Source organism: Manis javanica, chromosome 2 (assembly GCF_040802235.1).
Source record: "Manis javanica isolate MJ-LG chromosome 2, MJ_LKY, whole genome shotgun sequence".
Taxonomy (NCBI): Eukaryota; Metazoa; Chordata; class Mammalia; order Pholidota; family Manidae; genus Manis; species Manis javanica.
Genome location: NC_133157.1, coordinates 10165847 through 10184750, shown reverse-complemented (window position 1 = coordinate 10184750; position 18904 = coordinate 10165847). Strand labels below are relative to the sequence as shown.

The 18904-nt window shown below is 38.2% G+C and overlaps 1 protein-coding gene across 2 annotated transcripts in view; it reads right to left on the bottom strand.

Annotated features, from left to right (window-relative positions):
* NR6A1 (nuclear receptor subfamily 6 group A member 1) overlaps window positions 1–18904 on the bottom strand; it is a 249019-nt gene that overhangs the window by 20751 nt on the left and 209364 nt on the right. For both annotated transcript variants that reach the window (XM_037008179.2, XM_017656257.3), the window contains 2 exons: window positions 12881–13123; window positions 3756–3811 (listed from right to left, as the gene is read on the bottom strand). In XM_037008179.2, the coding sequence (XP_036864074.1) occupies window positions 3756–3811; window positions 12881–13123 (299 nt within the window). The remainder of the gene's footprint in view (window positions 1–3755; window positions 3812–12880; window positions 13124–18904) is intronic.

The following is an 18904-nucleotide window of genomic DNA, read 5'->3' as shown; positions in this document are numbered from 1 at the left end:
TTTATTTCTTGTTCCTAAGGAAATCCTGGGGAGAAATCTTCTCCCAGCTCTGTCTGACTCAAACCTACATAATTCTTTGCTCTAGCAGCATGTGAGGAAACCTTGAGCTGCTCTGATCATAAATATAGAAGGGATTTAGAAATGGAAACCAGTCAGCACACAGGACTTGGAGGAAAAAGAAGAAATATTAACTGGAGCACAAGTTGAGTGAATGGTCTTAAATAGTTTGGACTGTATATGTATTGGAGGGGTTGTCTTTCTTTACTTAGTCACATGTTGTAAAAAAACCAAATACTTTCTCTGACAAGTCTTTAAAACACTGAAATCATTGTTTACATTTTATAAGACATGTGAAAACAAGTGGTGCCATCAAACTACAAGACATCTGCTGAGGCCCTGATTGAAGCAGCCTCAGTGGTGGTGGTGAGGGTAAGTTCAGAGCTTGGATGTCATAGAAGTACCTGAGTTGGGTGAAAAGGGCAACTCCTGGTAAGTCAGCTTATTCTAGTTGTGAGCCAAAGTCAGACAGCACCTGTATCTCCCTGTGGGTGCATTGGAACACTGGGCATTCACTGATACACTGAACGAGATGGAACATGTTGGGAGTGCTTGAATCTGGGTTCAAATCTCATCTATCATTTCCTAGATGGGCATTTACTTTGGGCAAGCTACACAACCTCTTTGAGTCTTAAGCTCCTTCACCTGTAAAATGGAGATAATATCACTTCTCTCATAGCTCTGGGTTCCCTGACACAGAGTGCTAGAGCAAAGCAGTATGTGGATTTGAATCATATAGACTTGGGAAGTTAATATAAAGTTATGAAGTATAGGTGCTCAATAAATGCAAAGTCTACTACCCCTTATAAATAAATCACAATTAAGCACAGTTAAGAGAACTTGGAGATCACAGCTCTCTCTTCCTAATACACCACTTAGAAATGGTAAAAGATTAAAAGGAAAATTATACGTCCAGTACCAAAATGTCAAATGCAATGACAGATGACACAAGTTTCTCTTAGCATTTCCTCCCTCAATTCTGGAGAGAACATAGAACCTGGAGATGTCAATGACTTTAGAGCTCCTAGCATAATGGGAGAGCCACACAGGGTACTCAGAAAATATTAGGTAATAGTGAGAAAATTTTTTAATTGAGGAAATGCTTACAAATTCTTCCTAGTAGACAATCCTTTTACTGTTCCCAAATATAAAAAGAATCAATAAAAGTAATGGCCATATATGAATAGTTCACAGCTAACATCCCACTTAATGGTGAAAAATGGAACGCTCTTCTCTAAGATAAGCATCAAGGCAAGGATACCCACTCTTACTACTTCTATTCAACATAGCACTGGGGGTCTTGGCCAGAGCAATTGGGCAAGAAAAAGAAATAAAAGGCATCTAAATTAGAAAGGAAGAAGTAAAATTATCTCTGTTCACTGATGACATTATCTTCTATGTAGCAAATCCTGAAGATTCCACCAAAAGCTGTTAGAAAACGATCTCATTTACAATAGTATCAAAAAGAATGAATACTTAGGAATAAATTTAACCAAGGAGGTGAAAAAGCTGTACACTGCCAAAAGAAAACTAAACATTGTTGAAAGAAATTAAAGACCTAAATAGATGGGAAAACATCCATGTTCATAGATTAAAAGACTTAATATTGTTAAAATGTCAATACTACCTAAAATAATCTATAGATTGAATGCAATCCCTATCAAAATTCCAACAGTATTTTTTGCAGAAATAGAAAAAAAACACCCGAACTCATATGTAACTATAAGAAACCCCAAACAGCCAAAACAATCCTGAGAAACAACAACAAAACTAGAGGCCTTACACATACATCCTGATTTCAAAACATATTATAAAGTTACAGTAATAAAAACAGCATGATACTGGTATAAGGACAGATATGTAGACCAGTGGAACAGAATAGAAAGCCAAAAAATAAACTCATGCATACATGGTCAAAAGATCTTTGAAGAAGGTGCCAAGACTACAAAATGGGCAAGAAAAAGTCTCTTCAACAAGTGATATTGGGAAAACTTCACATCCATATGCAAAAGAATGAAATTAGACTCATACCATACACAAAAACCAAGTCAAAATGCACTGAAGACTTAAATGTAAGCCTGAAACTATAAAAGTCTTAAAAGAAAACAGAAAAGTCTTCTTGGCATTGGCTTTGCAATAATTTCTTGAATATGATACCAAAAGTACAGGCAACAAAAGCAGAAATAGACAAATGAGGTTATATAAAACTAAAAAAATTTCCACAAAGCAAACAAGCAGCAAAGTGCATAGACAACCTACAGAATGAGATACAGCATACACCCAGCACCCCAACTGAATATATGCACCAAACTCATGATAGGAAATTACCCCTTTATACCATTAGCTTGTCTCAAAACAACTCTGAATTCCTGTCTTTCTCTTATTCACTTACCATCAATTGGATAACTCCTATCAATTTTACCTATTAAGTATCTCTTGAATCTATTCCCTTCCTTCAACTTGCACTATAATTGCCTGGACTTATGTAAAAACCTTTTAACTACTTTTTCTCTGCCCCTAGTTTCACTGACTTTTACCCAGCTCCTCACAAACCATTTCCACAGCTAGAGTGATATTTCTAGACTGCAAATCTGACTGTGTCCCTCTCTGTACTTAAAACCTTTTAGTCGTTGCCTCTTGGTCCACACCAATAATTCTTGAGGCATGGTCCCTGCCCACTAGTGCGCTGAGTCATAAACTTGATGAGTTATAAACAGATCCAATTCTCTATCCTCATAAAGTCCCTCTGCAGACAAGTAAGAATAAGTAGTGTAGGTTGGACCCAGAAAGGCTCTACTTAAGGAGAGATAATCAAAGACAGTTGAAGGTCACTCTATACAGAACTGGCTCCAAACTCAAGGAATCTGCCTTATCTTCTGCTACTCTACTACAGATGCCCAGTCATCCAGCCTGAAGAATGAACTTCTTTCCTTAAAAAAAAAAAAAAATAATAATAATAATAATTCATCTTCTGGTCTTTTTACAGTCTGTTCTAACAGGAATGAAAGATGTTTGGCTCCCCACACCTTCCAACATAGCTAATTCCTCCTTTTCCTCCAAAACTTAGTTCAAACTTTACCTTCTCTAGGAAACCTTCCCTGAGTGTCTTCAGTCCTCAATCATGGCTCCAATCAAAACAGAAAGGAAGGCCCTCCCTTCTATACTGGCTGGACATCCTCTGTTATCACTCACTGTTACTCTGATGTTTGTTTATATATTTGTCTCTCCCACTAGATTGAGTTCACAGTACAGGGGCCTGGCATAGAGTAAGTATTTAGTAAATATCTGTGGAACTGAATGTGTATTATCATTCCTATTCTACAAATAAGGCAATGAACTTTCTGCTGATACAGCTTTAAAAACATTGAATAGCAAAGTAATCTTGCTAATTTTTGCCAGGCTGTTATTTAAAACCTTAAGTGATTGACAAACAATCCTCTAGATGGTTTGTAGCTAGAATTGGGTTCACGTCCTATGAAACCCCTAGGAAGGGTTGAGGGATCACAAGAAGAGCTTTAATCATCATCTTATGTATTTAAGATTTTCAAAGAACTTTCACGCCTGGGCTCTAAAAGCAGTTTTACAGGAACAAGGCGAAGATGGCTCTCCCTAGCAGCAGATAGCAGCTCAAGACAAGCAGCTACAGGAGTACCAGGAGTGCTGGCTTTGGATCCCAAGGAGTGAGTCCCAGAACTCACCTGGACGGGCCCAATGCTCTTGTTTCGGCCTCCAGGCATGCCATCTTCTCTGATTGCTGGGAGGAAACAGAAGTCAAGACAGTCAGAAGCATGCCCACAGAAATCTAGACATAAAAAGAGAATTTATTTGGCCAAAAGCACAAGGTAGGAATTGATGATCACTACCATTAATTGGCAGTTAAGCAAAGATTAAAACACAGGTTCAGGACCCAAAGCACACACTTTTTCCATTAATCCAGGTCACCTCTTAGGCAACAGATACTTTTGGGTCCCCAAGGCACTGGGTATACACTAATACACTACACACATTCAAAGGTGATAGCATTATTAATAGTCCCACAGTTACAAGTATCCCACCAAAGGCAGGGACAGAAACAATCTTTCTATTTTTAAATAAAGTATTTTTTATGCCCGGTTTAAGTGTGAGTTTAGTTTGTAGGATGAGAACAGGTTCTTTTTTTTTTTTAATCAGAATTTTGCCCTCACTGGTTCCTCCCTACAAAGGCCATCAGTAGAGTTCCCTACCTGTTGATTTCCCACTCAAGAGATTCAACAAAAGGAAGACGTTATTTAGTATTTTCTAACTATGAAAAACATCCTTTAAATAGTTATCAGCCTCATTAAGAATAACGACTATTAATACTATTACCATCACTGTTTGTGAGCACGTAATATGGAAGCACAGAGAAGGAACCCCTGACCTGCAATTACTGAAAGGCTCTGGCGTCTGCCAAAGTTTTCTGGAAAGGACAACTTCTGAACTAAGTCTTAAAGGATGAATAAGATATACACAGGCAGGAAAAAGGTGCTCCAGGTTGAGTGAACAGTGCAGAGAAAAGCTTCAAGTTGAAAGTAAGCATGGAGTGCTGTTTCTGGGAATTTACAAGTAGTTCAAACTGGGCAAAACGTGTGTGTGCGTGCGTGCGTGCATGTGTAGGCTGGAAAGGCCAACTGGGGCCAGATCACAGAGAGCTTTGGATTGCAGGCTAAGGGTATGGACTTTAGCAGAGGAGCTTAAGGATAAGGTGGAATGCAGGGAAGGGATGTGGTCACGTTGATATTTTTGAGAACTCTTTGTGATGGCCACTGTGGACACTGGCCTGGAAAGAGTAGTGTTAACAGAGGATAAGCTAACAGAATCATGAGAGAGCAAGCTTTAGTATAATAAACCTGCTTCAATAAAAAAAAAATCAAGAAAATCTACAAAGTTCTTAGGGTAGACTGGTTGCCTCAAAAGATGAGGGCTCCAAGCATAACAGTCAGTTCCTGTGGTAAATGAAAGGCAGACAGGAAGTTCATTTTCTGTAAAGTAGACACCATTCTTAGTATTGTTAGAAGATGACATACTCCAGAATTAGACAAGCTTGGGTCTAAATCCTGTTTCTGCTTAGTCTGTGCAATGGCAGATAAGTTTCTTCACTTCTTTTGAACACCATTTTTCTGAAAAATAGAGAGGGACTACTGGAACCTCTTTTGTGGGGTATCTTGAAGATTATATATAAAATAATACAGCTAAAGCAACAAGCAAAGGAACTGGCATATAAAGTAGGTACTTGGTAACTAATCCTTCTCTCTCCCGAGTCTCTTTTGTCCAAATATAAGTTAAAAAAAACCAAGATTCCATTTTCAGCTTTGTGAGAGCCTTAGTATCTTCATCTATGAAATGGAGGCAACACAGTCTGCTTTAAGGCTGCTGTGAATTTGGAGTGAGAAACATACTTAGCTTATGTTAGAGCCAGATGCATGCTGGTTATTGTCTGGGAGCTCTCTTTCAATCTAATTTCAGGTTCTAAAAATCCTTAAAATTCCTTCCCTGCCATTCCAGGGTCAATGAGTCTTCTATTTCCAAAACTGACATTTCCCGTGTATTTATTTTGGCTCACAGGTACAGAACAAAGATCTATTACTAACAGATAAACACTGAATATATTTTACTTTATATCTCTCTCAGTGTCTTAGAGGTGAGGAGGGAACTCAACATGCTTTCTTTTTTGTTTAAAGCACCACAAATCTTAAAGATTTACATCTTGCCAATTTCTTCTTCTGACATTTAAAAGCTCACGTTGCCCCTCAACCCCACCTGGAGTAAGGAAACTCATATGATGGACATTTACTATGTGTTAAGTACTCTCTTGGGTAGCATCATTCCCACTGAACAGATAGAAACCCAAGACTCAGAGAAACAAAGTATTTTGGTTAAGGTGACAGAAACTGAAGAGGAGAGTCAGGGTTGGAAGCCAGGCTATCAGATTAAGATCAGCCTTCTTTCCAGTACTAGTATTTCCCATAGTGTGTGTACATCCTATTAGAGGAACACAATTTTAGATGGTGAATAAACAAACTCTTAATTACACATTTATCCTAACATACTTTAAAAAATACTGACTTTTCCATTCAGAGGGAATAAAAATTCCCTTTGAAAATTAACTTCATTTTTTAAAGTTGATTAAAGACTATAAAGTAAACTATAGTACTTATTTAGTCAGAGATGGTAAAATCTGTCAGATGGCATGAAATTGCCTGAAGTCTGGGAAATACAGTGCCACAGTGCATTTGTTAAAACAAAAACTTTGATATTTTCAAGCTTATAATGCAGTCACATATATGTTATTGCATTTGATCCTCATAACAACTTTGGAAGGTGTACATTATCATTATCCTATGCAGTTTAGAGATGAAGAACCTGAAGCTCCTAGAAGTAAAGGGACTTGTTCAAAGTTACTCAGGGAAGAACTGACAAAGCTGAGATTTCAATTTAGGTCATCCAGTTCTACAGCTGTGCTTGTTCCTTGATGCTACATTGAGCTAAGAGCAAGTTATTTTTTAGCAGAGGTGAGAGTCTTTCTAGTAGTGAACTGATTAAAACAAAATAAAACAAACACAAGGGCCTTCTGGATTCATGATCAGGAATGGTTCTGCTGCATCTCTCGCCCAACACTAAGAAATTGGCACAGGCTATGGTTCTTCTATTTGCTCAGAGGCAGCACAAATACTTTCTCTGCCCTAGACTTCATGTACCTACCATCTCTTGCTTAGGCCTGGGTACCAACCAAACCCCCAAACCGGAAAGGTGGGTAAGATACAAAGCTAACTACATCAAAACCCTGCTCAAAACCCACTGGTGGCTCCCTTTGGTCCTATGGGCTAAGTCCAAGCTCCTTTGCTTGGCATTCAAGATCCTGTGGTCTGGTTCCTCTGGGGTTCTTCATCCTCACCTCTTGCCACAAATACTGTACTTAGAACTATTTGTTAGTCCTTGAACATGCCATGCTGTTTGACACATTTACACAGAGTTCTGCCTCTGCCCGTATTATTGCCTCTGCTCAGACAGAAACTTTACAGTAAAAAAATCTGGCAGCACCACTTAACTCAAGTGATACCACCTTAACCAAGTGATTCAAGTTAACATAACCAACAAGGGATGCACTAAAAGGACATCACTTTAGTGGCATTCTTGCCAAAAATACATAACCTGAATCTGTGAAAAAAATGACAAACCCAAGTGTTGAGGAATATTCTATAAAATAAATGACTTGATTTCTTCAAAATTGACAGTAACTAAAGACCAAAAAAAAAGGTCAAGGAACTATTTCACATTAAAGAGATTGAAGAGACCTAAAAACTAAATGTAATGTGGGGTCTTGGACTGGCTTCTAGATTAGAAGAAGCAAACTGCTATAAGGGACACAGGCATAATTGGTGAAATTTGAATAAGGTCTACTAATTAGGTAATAGTATTATGTCATGTTAAATTTCCTGGTTTTGATAATAGTACTGTGGTTATGTTAGAAATGAAAAGAAATGATGTCTGTAAATCACTCCTAGAAGAGTTCAGAAAATATATACACATACCGACACACAACACGGGTAAGGAGAGAATTAAAGAAAGGGGAGGGATGAGGGGAAGGGGTTTTTAAAAAGCACTTCAAGTTTCTAAGGAGCTTGAACTTCTATTCTTTCAAGAATCTGTTCAAATGTTACCTCTCCTTGAGATTTCTCAGTGCTCCGTTTTTATCCTGATAAAGGAATACGGCAAAGCCGCTGGATCACTATCTCACAATGCCATTCTACGAACACCAACCTCTTCCAAGAGCTTTCCTTAAACTTTTTACCTATGACCTACTTAACTAGCAAGTTATGAGACAACAAAGTTAAGGGAATTTTAATGTTTTTCATGTAATTATTTAATTGAATTTCCCCATAAGGCTCAGTGTAGCTTCCTCACCTTTGATGATTTTAACAGTATTTCCTCTATTCAACTTCCTGACCTGCCCCCCCACCCGACCCACCGGCAATAGTCAAATCTATCAAATCAGGAAGCATCTTACCTAACTGGGTAATTAATGAGCGACACAGACAAAAGTAGGCCTCAGTCATGGCCCTTGAGGAGCTCATTGTCTAGTAATGGGGGAAACAACAAGTAAAGAGCACAAGGTGATCAGGCTATGGCAGAGGGCACAAAAAGGGCTGTGGAAGCACAGGGGAGTCATCTGGTGGGGTTGGTGTCAGAGAAGGCTTCTTAGATGATTTATAAATAAAAAGCTGAGCCTTAAAACAAAAGTATATACAGTTAGGTGAAGAGCAGGGGGTAGAACATTTGGAAGATGAAACCACACATGCAAAGCTCCCAAAACATGAAACATCACTCCATTTTTGGAGAACAGGAATGGAATGCAGACAGTGTATGAGCAGCAGCAGAGGGAGAAGGGAAGAGATGAAGTGGGTGATGCCAGAGTCAGAGGGGCCTTGAAAATCATTCTGAGCTGCCCTACTTCATTCTAAAGACTGAAAAATAGGTGAGGAGTATGTGTTTGGGGGTTACTGGGGCAGTAGTGAGGATGGACAGAATGGGCCCAGCCTCTACTAATCACCCTTATTTAAATCTCCCCCACTGCCTTGTGAATTAATTTCCTGACTAGCCAACTTCCATGTCTGAAAAGATATGTATGTCCAGAGATTTGGGACCACAGAGGGATGTATTATATATGGCAGCTTTGTTTTTGGTTTTTTTTAACAGTTAGGCTTTAAAAATTTGAGCTAAGTTTAGATTAACCAAAGAGTTGCAAAAATAGTACAGAGAATTCCCTATTCTGTACACCCAGCTTTCCCCTTCTGTTACCATCTTACATAATCACAGACTATTCATCAAAACTAAGAAATTCACTTTGGTACAATACTGTTAACTAAAATACAGACTATTCAGATTTCTCCAGTTTCACTGATGTCCTTTTTCTGTTCCAGAATCCAATCCAGGATCCCACAATGCATGTAGCTGTCATGTCTCCATAGCCTAATCTGTGAGTTTCTTAGTTCCTTATCTTCTGTGCCCTTGACAATTTTGGAGAGTATTTTGCAGAACATCAGTTATTTTGAAGAGGGTCTCTAATTCAGATAATTAGATTGGGAATCTATCTCTGTGTATATATATCTGCACAAGTATAGCCTTCTTAGTATATCATGTTAGAGGGTACCTGAGGCCAATGTAAACATACTGGTAATGTTAACCTTGATTGCTTGGCTAACACGTTTTCTGTCAGAATTTTCTACCAAAACTCAATCTCTCTCTTTGTAATTACTAAATAGTTGAGACTGCAAATATTTCTGTTTCTGTTTAAAACTATGCTCTCATTTTAGCATCCATCAGTGGATCTTGCCTGCAGCAACTGTTACTGTGGTGTCTTAATGGTGATTTTCTATTTCTCTTACTCCTTCTACATTTATTGATCAGAATTCTTCTACAAGAAGAAATGTGACTCCTCTATTCATTCAATAGTGCTATCAGTATGAACCTATGGCTATATTATTCTTTGGGTTATAAACTAACAGTACTCTCTTATTGCTCATGTTGTTCCAATTTGGGCCACTGGGAAGCTCTTTCAGGGAAGTTTTTCTGTGACCTTTTGATGTGTTTCCTCTCTCTGCCCCACACCACTCCTTTTAAAAAATATAGTGTATCCTAACTTTCCAGCACAAGATGCTCCAGGTCCCTGCCTCGGTCCTAGAATCAATCAGTTCTCCAAGAAGTCCTAAATCCTTTTATTGATACTGAGAAACCAAGATCGAGGCACTAGGTGTGCTCATTCTATTGGAGTGTCACTGCTCCTAGGACCTCTCAATGGCTTGAGCTAGAAAATACATGTATGTATACCAAATCACGTATCTACACACCTATCTATATTTTTTATCTATCTAAACATGAGTCCATATTGATACCTCTGATTCTAATCTAGCTCCAGAGTTTCATTCTAGTCCTCCCCTTCCTGATTTTAACTTCTCTGATGTGAGAAACATCTCATTATCTATAATATATTTCCTTGTTTGTTCAATCCTAGTATACAAATAAAGTAGTGACAGAATTCCTAACCCACAACCTTGAGATAAACAAATTTACAACTAGAGTGCTTTGTTTGTATACAGTTCTTTTTATCTTCAGCCTTACAATATACAGCAAAAACACTGTTTTCCAAGGTCAGTTCTTTTCTCTCCCCTTCCTTTCAGTGCCTATGCAATTTATTTGTTTGATTTATTTATCACAGTCTGCATTCTATCTTTTCCCCCTGCATACTGGCTACTTAAAAAAAAAACTTACATACAGTAAAATTCCCCTTTGTTGTGATGTATAACTCTATAGATTTTTGACAAATGCATAAAATTATGTATTGAACACCACAGTTCTGTACCGAACAATTCCATCATCCCCAAAATATTCCAATGGCCACTGCAATTTTAATTCTGCTTTCCCAGCACCAACCAGGAGATGGCAGGGTTTCTCTCTGAGAGGTAACCTTCACAAGGCAACTGGACTGGCCTGTTGTGCATACAAATGGACCTGGGAAGGCAGCTCTCCATTCTTCACACCCCATATGTCACCTTCTCCTGCTATGGTTAGATGAGGGGTTATGAGGTTAAGCTTTTTCTTCTCTTAAATAGATGAGTTTGGCTAGAAGTTCCAGAATCTCACATGTCCACTGAATAAGCAGGATGATTTACCAGAGAGAGTAGTCAGTCTAGAAGGCAACCCATAAATATGCTTTGATAAAATATTCATGATGAGGCAATAAAGGGAGATGAGAAAACTAGAGACCAAAACCAAATCAGGTGAGATGGGTAGATGATCACAAACTCTCTCTTCAAGATATTACTTGTTTAGTATTGGCTGGGGAAGATTTCTGTAAGAGGAAACTGACAGTGGGGAGGGAGGGGACTTCTAGGTAGAGGAAACAACCCGAGTCAGGCAGGAGTGCAAGGCATGTTTGACACACAGTAAGTTCTGGAGAAGATGAGGTTAGAAACATAGGCAGGGGACAAAGTTGGAAACAAAGTTTAAATGCACTATGATAGGTGTTTATCATCGAAGAAACACAGGGCATTTCAACATTCAAATAGCTACGCCATATGGTAGACATGTAAAGAAGCATGTTGTCCATGTGGTTAGGTACAAGCTACTTTTGATTAGTAACAGATTATAATTTAGTAATTATTAACTGTCAATATAACAACCATGAAACTAACTACTAGTAAGCCACTTTACCTCCCTAAGCTGCATCTGTAAAGGTTAATAGTTAATAATAGTGTCATTATGTATATCCAGTGACATAAAATGTGTAGAAAAGAGTAAGAGTTTCTGATACATATAGTACAGTATTAGAATTCTAAATAAATTATAAATGATCTAAATTTATCTACATGTCCTTCTATACCTCTCTTACCTTTCTTCATAATGGCCAAGTTTTCAAAAGATTCTTTTTATCCACACAAAATTTTTTTTTAAAGTCTGAAGTGTATCTGGATATCTGCATTCACTAATGTTACAAACAATAGCAAAGTTCACTACATCTGACTACTCTTCGCCTCTGAACACTACTACTAAAACCCCTAATACCTTCCTGGGTATTTTATATACCCTGTCATATTTAATCCTGTAGAGAACTCTAAAATACAAGCATTGTCATATCAGTTTAAAGGTAAGATATTTTAAAAGGTTTAAGAGCTTCAGAGACATAAAGGTCACAGAGCTAGCCTGTCACTAGCCTCTGATTCTTTCTACTGAACTATACTGCGCTACTCTCCAACATCCATGAGAATACTCCGAGAGTTCTGGCTTCAGCCTTCTTCTTTTCTGTATCCAAGTTCTTTTTTTTGGGTGATTTCTACCCACTAATAAAACTTTACCACCTCTATGCCAACAGTTCCACAAACTTATGTTTGCAGCAATTTCCTCTGTTTCAATCCTACATACCCAACTTCCTTGGTGGACATCTATGTGTGTACTTAGGTACCTCAAACTCAGCATTGCCAAGGCCAACAGTTTGCCCAACCTTGCTTTTTAGACTGACTTTTTTTCCTGGTAAGGTCACCATTAATCCAAATTTTCAACTTCAACTTCTAGTGCTGCCCAATACCCAGTTCGCAATAAATCCTATCAGGTAAGCCTCTCCCGTATATCCCCACCCATGACATTACTTTCCTCACCATCCTTCAGATCCTTCGTTTCTCCTGGATCTGAAATAATTTCTTGTGGACTCTTCTAAAAACTTTCTAGGTAGCTTTTCTGTTGCCCCAGCCCAATCCATTCTTCAAAGCTATTCTCCAGATTAATCCTCTTAGAATATCAGTTTATTCATGTCATCTCAGGCTAATGGCTCTTGGGAAGTTTTACAATAATCCCCAAATTCTTCTCCAAGCTGGATGCAGATTTCCGGGCATGCCTAGGCTCTGAGTACGATTTTAGCAAACAAAATGGTATCATATTCAGGGAACCTACTACCTTCTTGCCTTTTCATCTAAAATTCCTACTTCCTGTCATCATGCCCTGAAAGAGCTAGTGAAGGATATTAATCCCAGTTAGAACTTGACTGTTAACTGGGGTCTTGGCACACAGAGTCTGTGCATTCACTCTCACAGAATGCCTAATATCTCACCAGTCTTTCTCTCCCTTTCTAGTCTGGGAGAGAGATCTGTAGGCAGGAACTGTGCCAGATCCCTTTTGGGTTATGAGCACCCAGTACGAGGCCTGGCATATAGTGCAGGCTTGGGAAATGAATAATACAAGGCTTAATAATAGCTGATGCTAACGGTAAAGCAATGGGTGAAGGGTGGATAGCAGAGCCACAAGCACCACTCACCCTTCCGGTTCATCCCCATCTGGAGGCATTTGAGCAGGCGGCAATACTGGCACCTGTTTCTCTGCTTCCGAGACATGACACAGTTCTTGTCACGACTGCACCGATACACCCGCTTGTTGCAAATGCTCCGCTTGAAAAACCCTTTGCAGCCTTCACAAGAGATGATTCCATAGTGCAAGCCTGTGGCACGATCCCCACAAATGAGACAGGTTCGTTGTTCAGCCCGATCATCTGGAACAGAAACTGAACAAATTCAAGTTAGAATACAGTGGAAATAATGGTTTAAAGCCGGCAGTTCTAGAAAAAGCAACCTTGCTCTGGGTAGATCAAGGAGTGAATAAAGTCCCTGATGAAATTTACATTCTAGCAGAACATCTATTCCATGTATAGGTCCTGTGCTCAGTACTAGGTATTCAGAAATAAACTATCATGATTCCCACAGTCAAGGAACTCACTGCCTAGCAACAAACAAGTCAGTCAAAGAAATAAATTCAGGCCAGAACATAGCTTTCTACTTTTTCCCTCAAATTCCACTTACTCAAGACAAGCAACTGCCAAAAAACACGCATATTTAAACCTGTTTCTGACACTTGCCAGCTAGTGAATTTGGGCCAATTTAGTTACTTCACCTCTCTCTGCCTAGTTTCTCTCATTTGTAAAGTGGGGGTTATAATGGTACCTACATACCAGGATAAAGTACTTAACACAGTGCTTGGGTTACAATAGACATTTAATAAATGACAGCTAGTATTTTCATTATCATTATTTTTATCCTAACAGGTCCACACTTAATGTGATAATGACATCCCTGAAAAGAAAACCATTTGAAGGCTGTCTTAAAGGAGGGACATCATGGGACATATAGGCGAGATGTACGGAGGAAGGTGTAGCATTTAACAGACACTTTGAGATACGTCATTATGATCCCAATTTATGTTAGGCTGGATAATGGCCACCCAAAGATATCATGTCCAAATCCCTGGAATTTGTAAGGAAACAGGGTGTTGCAGATGTAATCAAATTAAGGATCTTGAGTTAGGCAGATTATTCTGGATTTTAAGGGTGGTCCCTACTTGTAATTACACATATCTTTATAAGGAAGAGGCAGAGGGAGATTTGACACAGAATAGAACACATACATGCGTGCGCACACACATACACAGAGGAGAGCACAATGTGAAGACTAAGGCAGAAGTTGGCCATAAGCCAAGGAATACAAGCAGCTACTATAAGCTGGAAGAAGCAAGGAATGGACACTCCCCTAGAGCCTCTGGAGAAAGTATGGCTCTGTCAACACATTCATTTCAGCCAAGTGATAGTGATTTTGGACTTCTGGGTTCCAGAACTGTGAAAGAATAAATTTCTGTTGTTTTAAGCCATCCAGTTTGTGGTAATTTTTAACAGCAGCACAGGAAACCAAGACATAAATTTTTTCCCTGCAGGGAAGCAGAGACATTAAGGCTCCTGCTCAAAGTCACACAGCAAATAGGTATATAAAGAGAAGCAGATATATGAAACCCCACAGCCATGGAAATAGAAAAAGACAAGGTATGAAAGGAGGAATTGCCTAGGTTGTTGAGGACAGTTCCTAGTTACAGACCTTTCTACAGCTTGGATATACTTCCCAATTGTAGGCAAATTGACATTCCCATGTTCTTATAATACTTTTTTTCCTTTTTTCTTTCTTAAGTTAACTTAAAGGAGTTTCTGTTATCTGCAACTAAAAGAAACTTGGCTAAGATTCCCTTTTTATAAAAATGGCCCTGGTATAATAAGTATTCATTTTCTTTTTTCTTTTAAAAACCAAAAGGAAGCTCAAGGTAAAGATTAGAGCAAAGTTACAATAGCAAATTAAAATGCTAAACCAGGAAGGGTGAAACAGGCAAAAGGTTAACAATAGCACTCACTATGTTTGGGATGGGATTTCCTAAGTGCTGGGCCTGAGCTGCCAAAAGGGCTTAGAAATAGAGCAGGAACACTGTTGAGAAATCACGATTGGCTACAGAAGAATCTAAATTTTCTAATTTTAAATTAAAACTTTCAATATTCTATTATATATGTGTGTGTGTGTGTGTGTGTGTGTGTGTGTGTGTGTATACACATTAAAAATAAACCAGAACTCTACCAGAATAGACTTAGAAATACTTATAAACAAAGAGGCTAGATTCCCTTTGAGTTCTATTACTGCTCTCTGTCTGGCCCCAGCTATTCTTATTGCTATGCCCTGTTTCTATAAACAGCATTGGTCTATGCTGCAGACCAGAAACTAATTCAGAAGGAAGTTTCTCAGAGGTACAAGAGAAAAGCCCTCTCCTGATCAACTATATTATAAACCTTCAAAGAAGCATTTGGCAAACTTCTCTCACAGCATGTTGAAAAAGATCATAATAGGAAATTAATGTTAACTGAGCATTGGGTGCCAGGCTCTGTACCAAGCATTCAACATATATAACTGTGCTGAATCATCACAACAAACCTAAATGAAGTACCCCCCAACCACACTTTTTTTTTTTTTTTTTTAGAAATGAGGAAACTTAAGCTCATGAGGTGACTTTCAGCAGTCACCTACCTAGTAATAAAGGGAACTAGGGCTGGACACCCCCCCCACCAGTCTATGAACCCAATCACATTCAGTACCACATCAGGACAAGTCTATAAATCTATCCATTCTATACACAGGTAAATCAGGCCCATCTCCACTTGAAGAGCAAGCAAACAAGCTAAAAAGTCAATCCCTTTATAAAGGAACAAATTGAAGAGAACGCCCCTAATGGTGCCCAGTCAGATGTCAGATAGAGATTTCTGCAACTCCTATTCTTGTAAAGGACTTGTAGAGTATTTATAGCATGTTTACATTCATCATCTCACTTGCACCAGACCAGGGCAAGGATTATTCTTACCTTCTAGATATGGAAAAAACACTAAGTAAGTACCCATTGTGTACCACGCAATGGTCATCAGTAAGTTTTTACACATACTGTCTTACTTATTCAACACAGTAACTGTAAAAGGCATCATTATCCCCATTTTATAGAACCTGGAATCTTTGAGTTAGAAAGTACCTTAGAAATTGCCTTGAATAGGCCTTTACCTAGGCATGAATTTCCTCTACAATATTCCAAGACAAGGAGTTGCCCCATACTCTACTTGCACATCTCTAATGACTCGCTAAGGTACTTCATTTCATGCATTCCATTCTAGACAATTTTAGTGGTTCAAAGCTTTTCTTTACCCTAAGCCAAAGTCTGTTAACCTGAAGCTTTTCCCATTGCTGAGTTATGTGCTCATGGGCAAAAAATAAATATACAACCTAACCTAGTTCATACACCAAACATTCATAGATTTAAAGATAAATGAGGTTTTCAACTATGAATTTCTCCTCAAATTTTTATTTTCAATGAATCATATAGTATCAGAATTTCTCTTAAAGCAAAGTATCCAGAACAGAATTGTTTGTTTTTCTTAATATAATTTAAGACTCCATTAGTTTTGCTTGTTAAGATTATTCATCTATCAACACCAGTAAACACACAGTATTTTATAATTACTGATGCTATAAAAATGTTACATATTTTATAATGGGAAAACTGAAGCTTAAAGTGGTAAAGAATTCTAACTTCCAATTCTAACACTACTATTATTTCCAATCTCCCCCACACTTAATTCATATCTGGTTCACAGACAACTAACATGTGAAGTATTTATCACATATATCATTACCCATGTCTTTCTTAATCTTTCTTGGGAAGGTGAATGTTGAACCAAAAGTAGAACTTTACATTTGTCCTTCATCAATTTTTTAAAATTTTTTATTAAGGTATGATTGATATACACTCTTATGAAGGTTTCACATGAAAAACAATGCGGTTACTACATTTATCCATATTATCAAGTCCCCACCCATACCCCAAAGCAGTCACCGTCCATCAGTGCAGCAAGTTGCCAGAGATCCACTATGTCCCTTCTCTGTGATACACTCTTCTCCCTCTGACCCCCCACACCATGTGTACTAAACACAATACGCCTCAGTCCCCTTCTTCCTCTCTCCCCACCCGCCCTCCCACACCCCTCCCCTTTGGTAACCACTAGTTCATTCCTGGAGTCTCTGAGTCTGCTGCCATTTTGTTCCTTCAGTTTTGCCTCATGGTTATACTCCACAAATGAGGGAAATCATTTGGCATTTGTCTTTCTCTGCCTGGCTTATTTCACTGAGCATAATATCCTCCAGCTCCATCCATGTTGTTGCAAATTGTCCTTCATCAATTTTATCTTTAATATGATAAGTTTTATACACAATTCTACTGAAATCTTTGGGAAACTGGTCCTGCCATCCAGCCTATTATTTGTGGCTCCCACCTCCTGCTTTTCTCCATGTATGATCAATATTAGATTATTTTCATTGCTATCCTTAAAACAGTATTTTTTTAAATGTGGCCTTCAGGCAAGCTGATGGAGCCCCTTCTCCAATCTAACTTAACTATAAGCAACTGGAAATAGTTGTTGAACTAGTTTTGTCTTTTAAATTTGGCCAGGCACTCTAGTGTAGCTTATATTTCTCCATCTTACACATAAGGATATCACAAATGACCGTACCTCACTGAAGTTTCAGATTCATTATGTCTACAGCATTCTATGACTAGTGAGCTTAACAAAAAGGAAATGTTCATAACCATTCCTAATTCAGTGCTCTTAATCTACTAATTCAATAATCTTAATCTGTATTATTCTACCTAAAATATAATGGGAAGAAAATCAGGCACATAAGCACTTCAAAGTAGAGGATATGGGTCATAGTAATTGTAGTGCTCATAAGTCAGTATGATAAGAGACAGAGGAGTTGATGAAAAACTAATGGTTTGAAAAATGATACGTATTTGACCTGAACAAGTCAGTTTGCTATCTACAAAAATAGCATAGGTAAAAATGGGTAAAAAGTAGTTTAGGAAAAGACTCTCAATCACTTATCAGAGAAATCAAATGTTTGTCTTGATCAGCAGTACTACAAGAGCTCAGGTTGTGAACTTTAAAAATACCGTTTCCTATGAACAGGAGCCAGGAGTCCTTCAAGAGATGGTTGATCCCAGATCTGAGGAAGAATATATACAAAATGAGTGTTCCTGTGCTACCCAAGACTAATAATGGGGTCATGTTAAAAGGATACATGAAGCAACATAAAAACCCTCCAACTGGTGTAAAACAGAGCTGCCTAGGTATGCATCAAAAAGAAAAACAATGGCATTAATCAAACCTCAAATATAAAAATCAATATATTAATAACAATACTAAATAGAAAAACCTCCTTAGTTGTCCCTAGAAGTTGTTAGGACATCAATTCATTATTCCAAACATTGATGAATAAAGGGAAAAAGTCAAAATTAAAGCAGAAGCTATTGGAATCTTGAACTTTAACTGAAAAGATTAGGATTAGGTGAACAGATCTGCCTGGCAGTCAAGAGAACAGGCCTGTGTGGGGAGGTGGAGTTGATCTCAAGGCCCATGGTAAGGTAAGTCTCAGCTCAGGGATAGAAAAAAAGGAGATGACTATCAATTCAACACCACACATCTGTGGGACACAGAGAAGGCTGTGCAAAGAGGGAAGTATATTGCAATAAAGGCCTACCTCAGGAAAGAAGAACAATCTCAGATGAACAGTCTAAACTCACAATTAACGAAACTAGAAAAAGAACAAAAAATAAGGCCCAAAGTCAGTAGAAGGGACATAATAAAGGTAAGAGCAGAAATAAATAAAATTGAGAAGAATAAAATAACAGAAAGAATCAATGAAAGCAGGAGCTGGTTCTTTGACAAAATAAACAAAATAGATAAACCCCTAGTCAGACTTATCAAGAAAAAAAGAGTCTACACACATAAACAGAATCAGAAATGAGAAAAAAAAAATCACTAAAGACACCAGAGAACTACAAAGAACTATAAGAGAATACTATGAAAAATCATATGCTAACAAACTGGATGGCCTAGAAGAAATGGACAACTTTCTAGAAAAATACAACTTCCAAGGCCAAC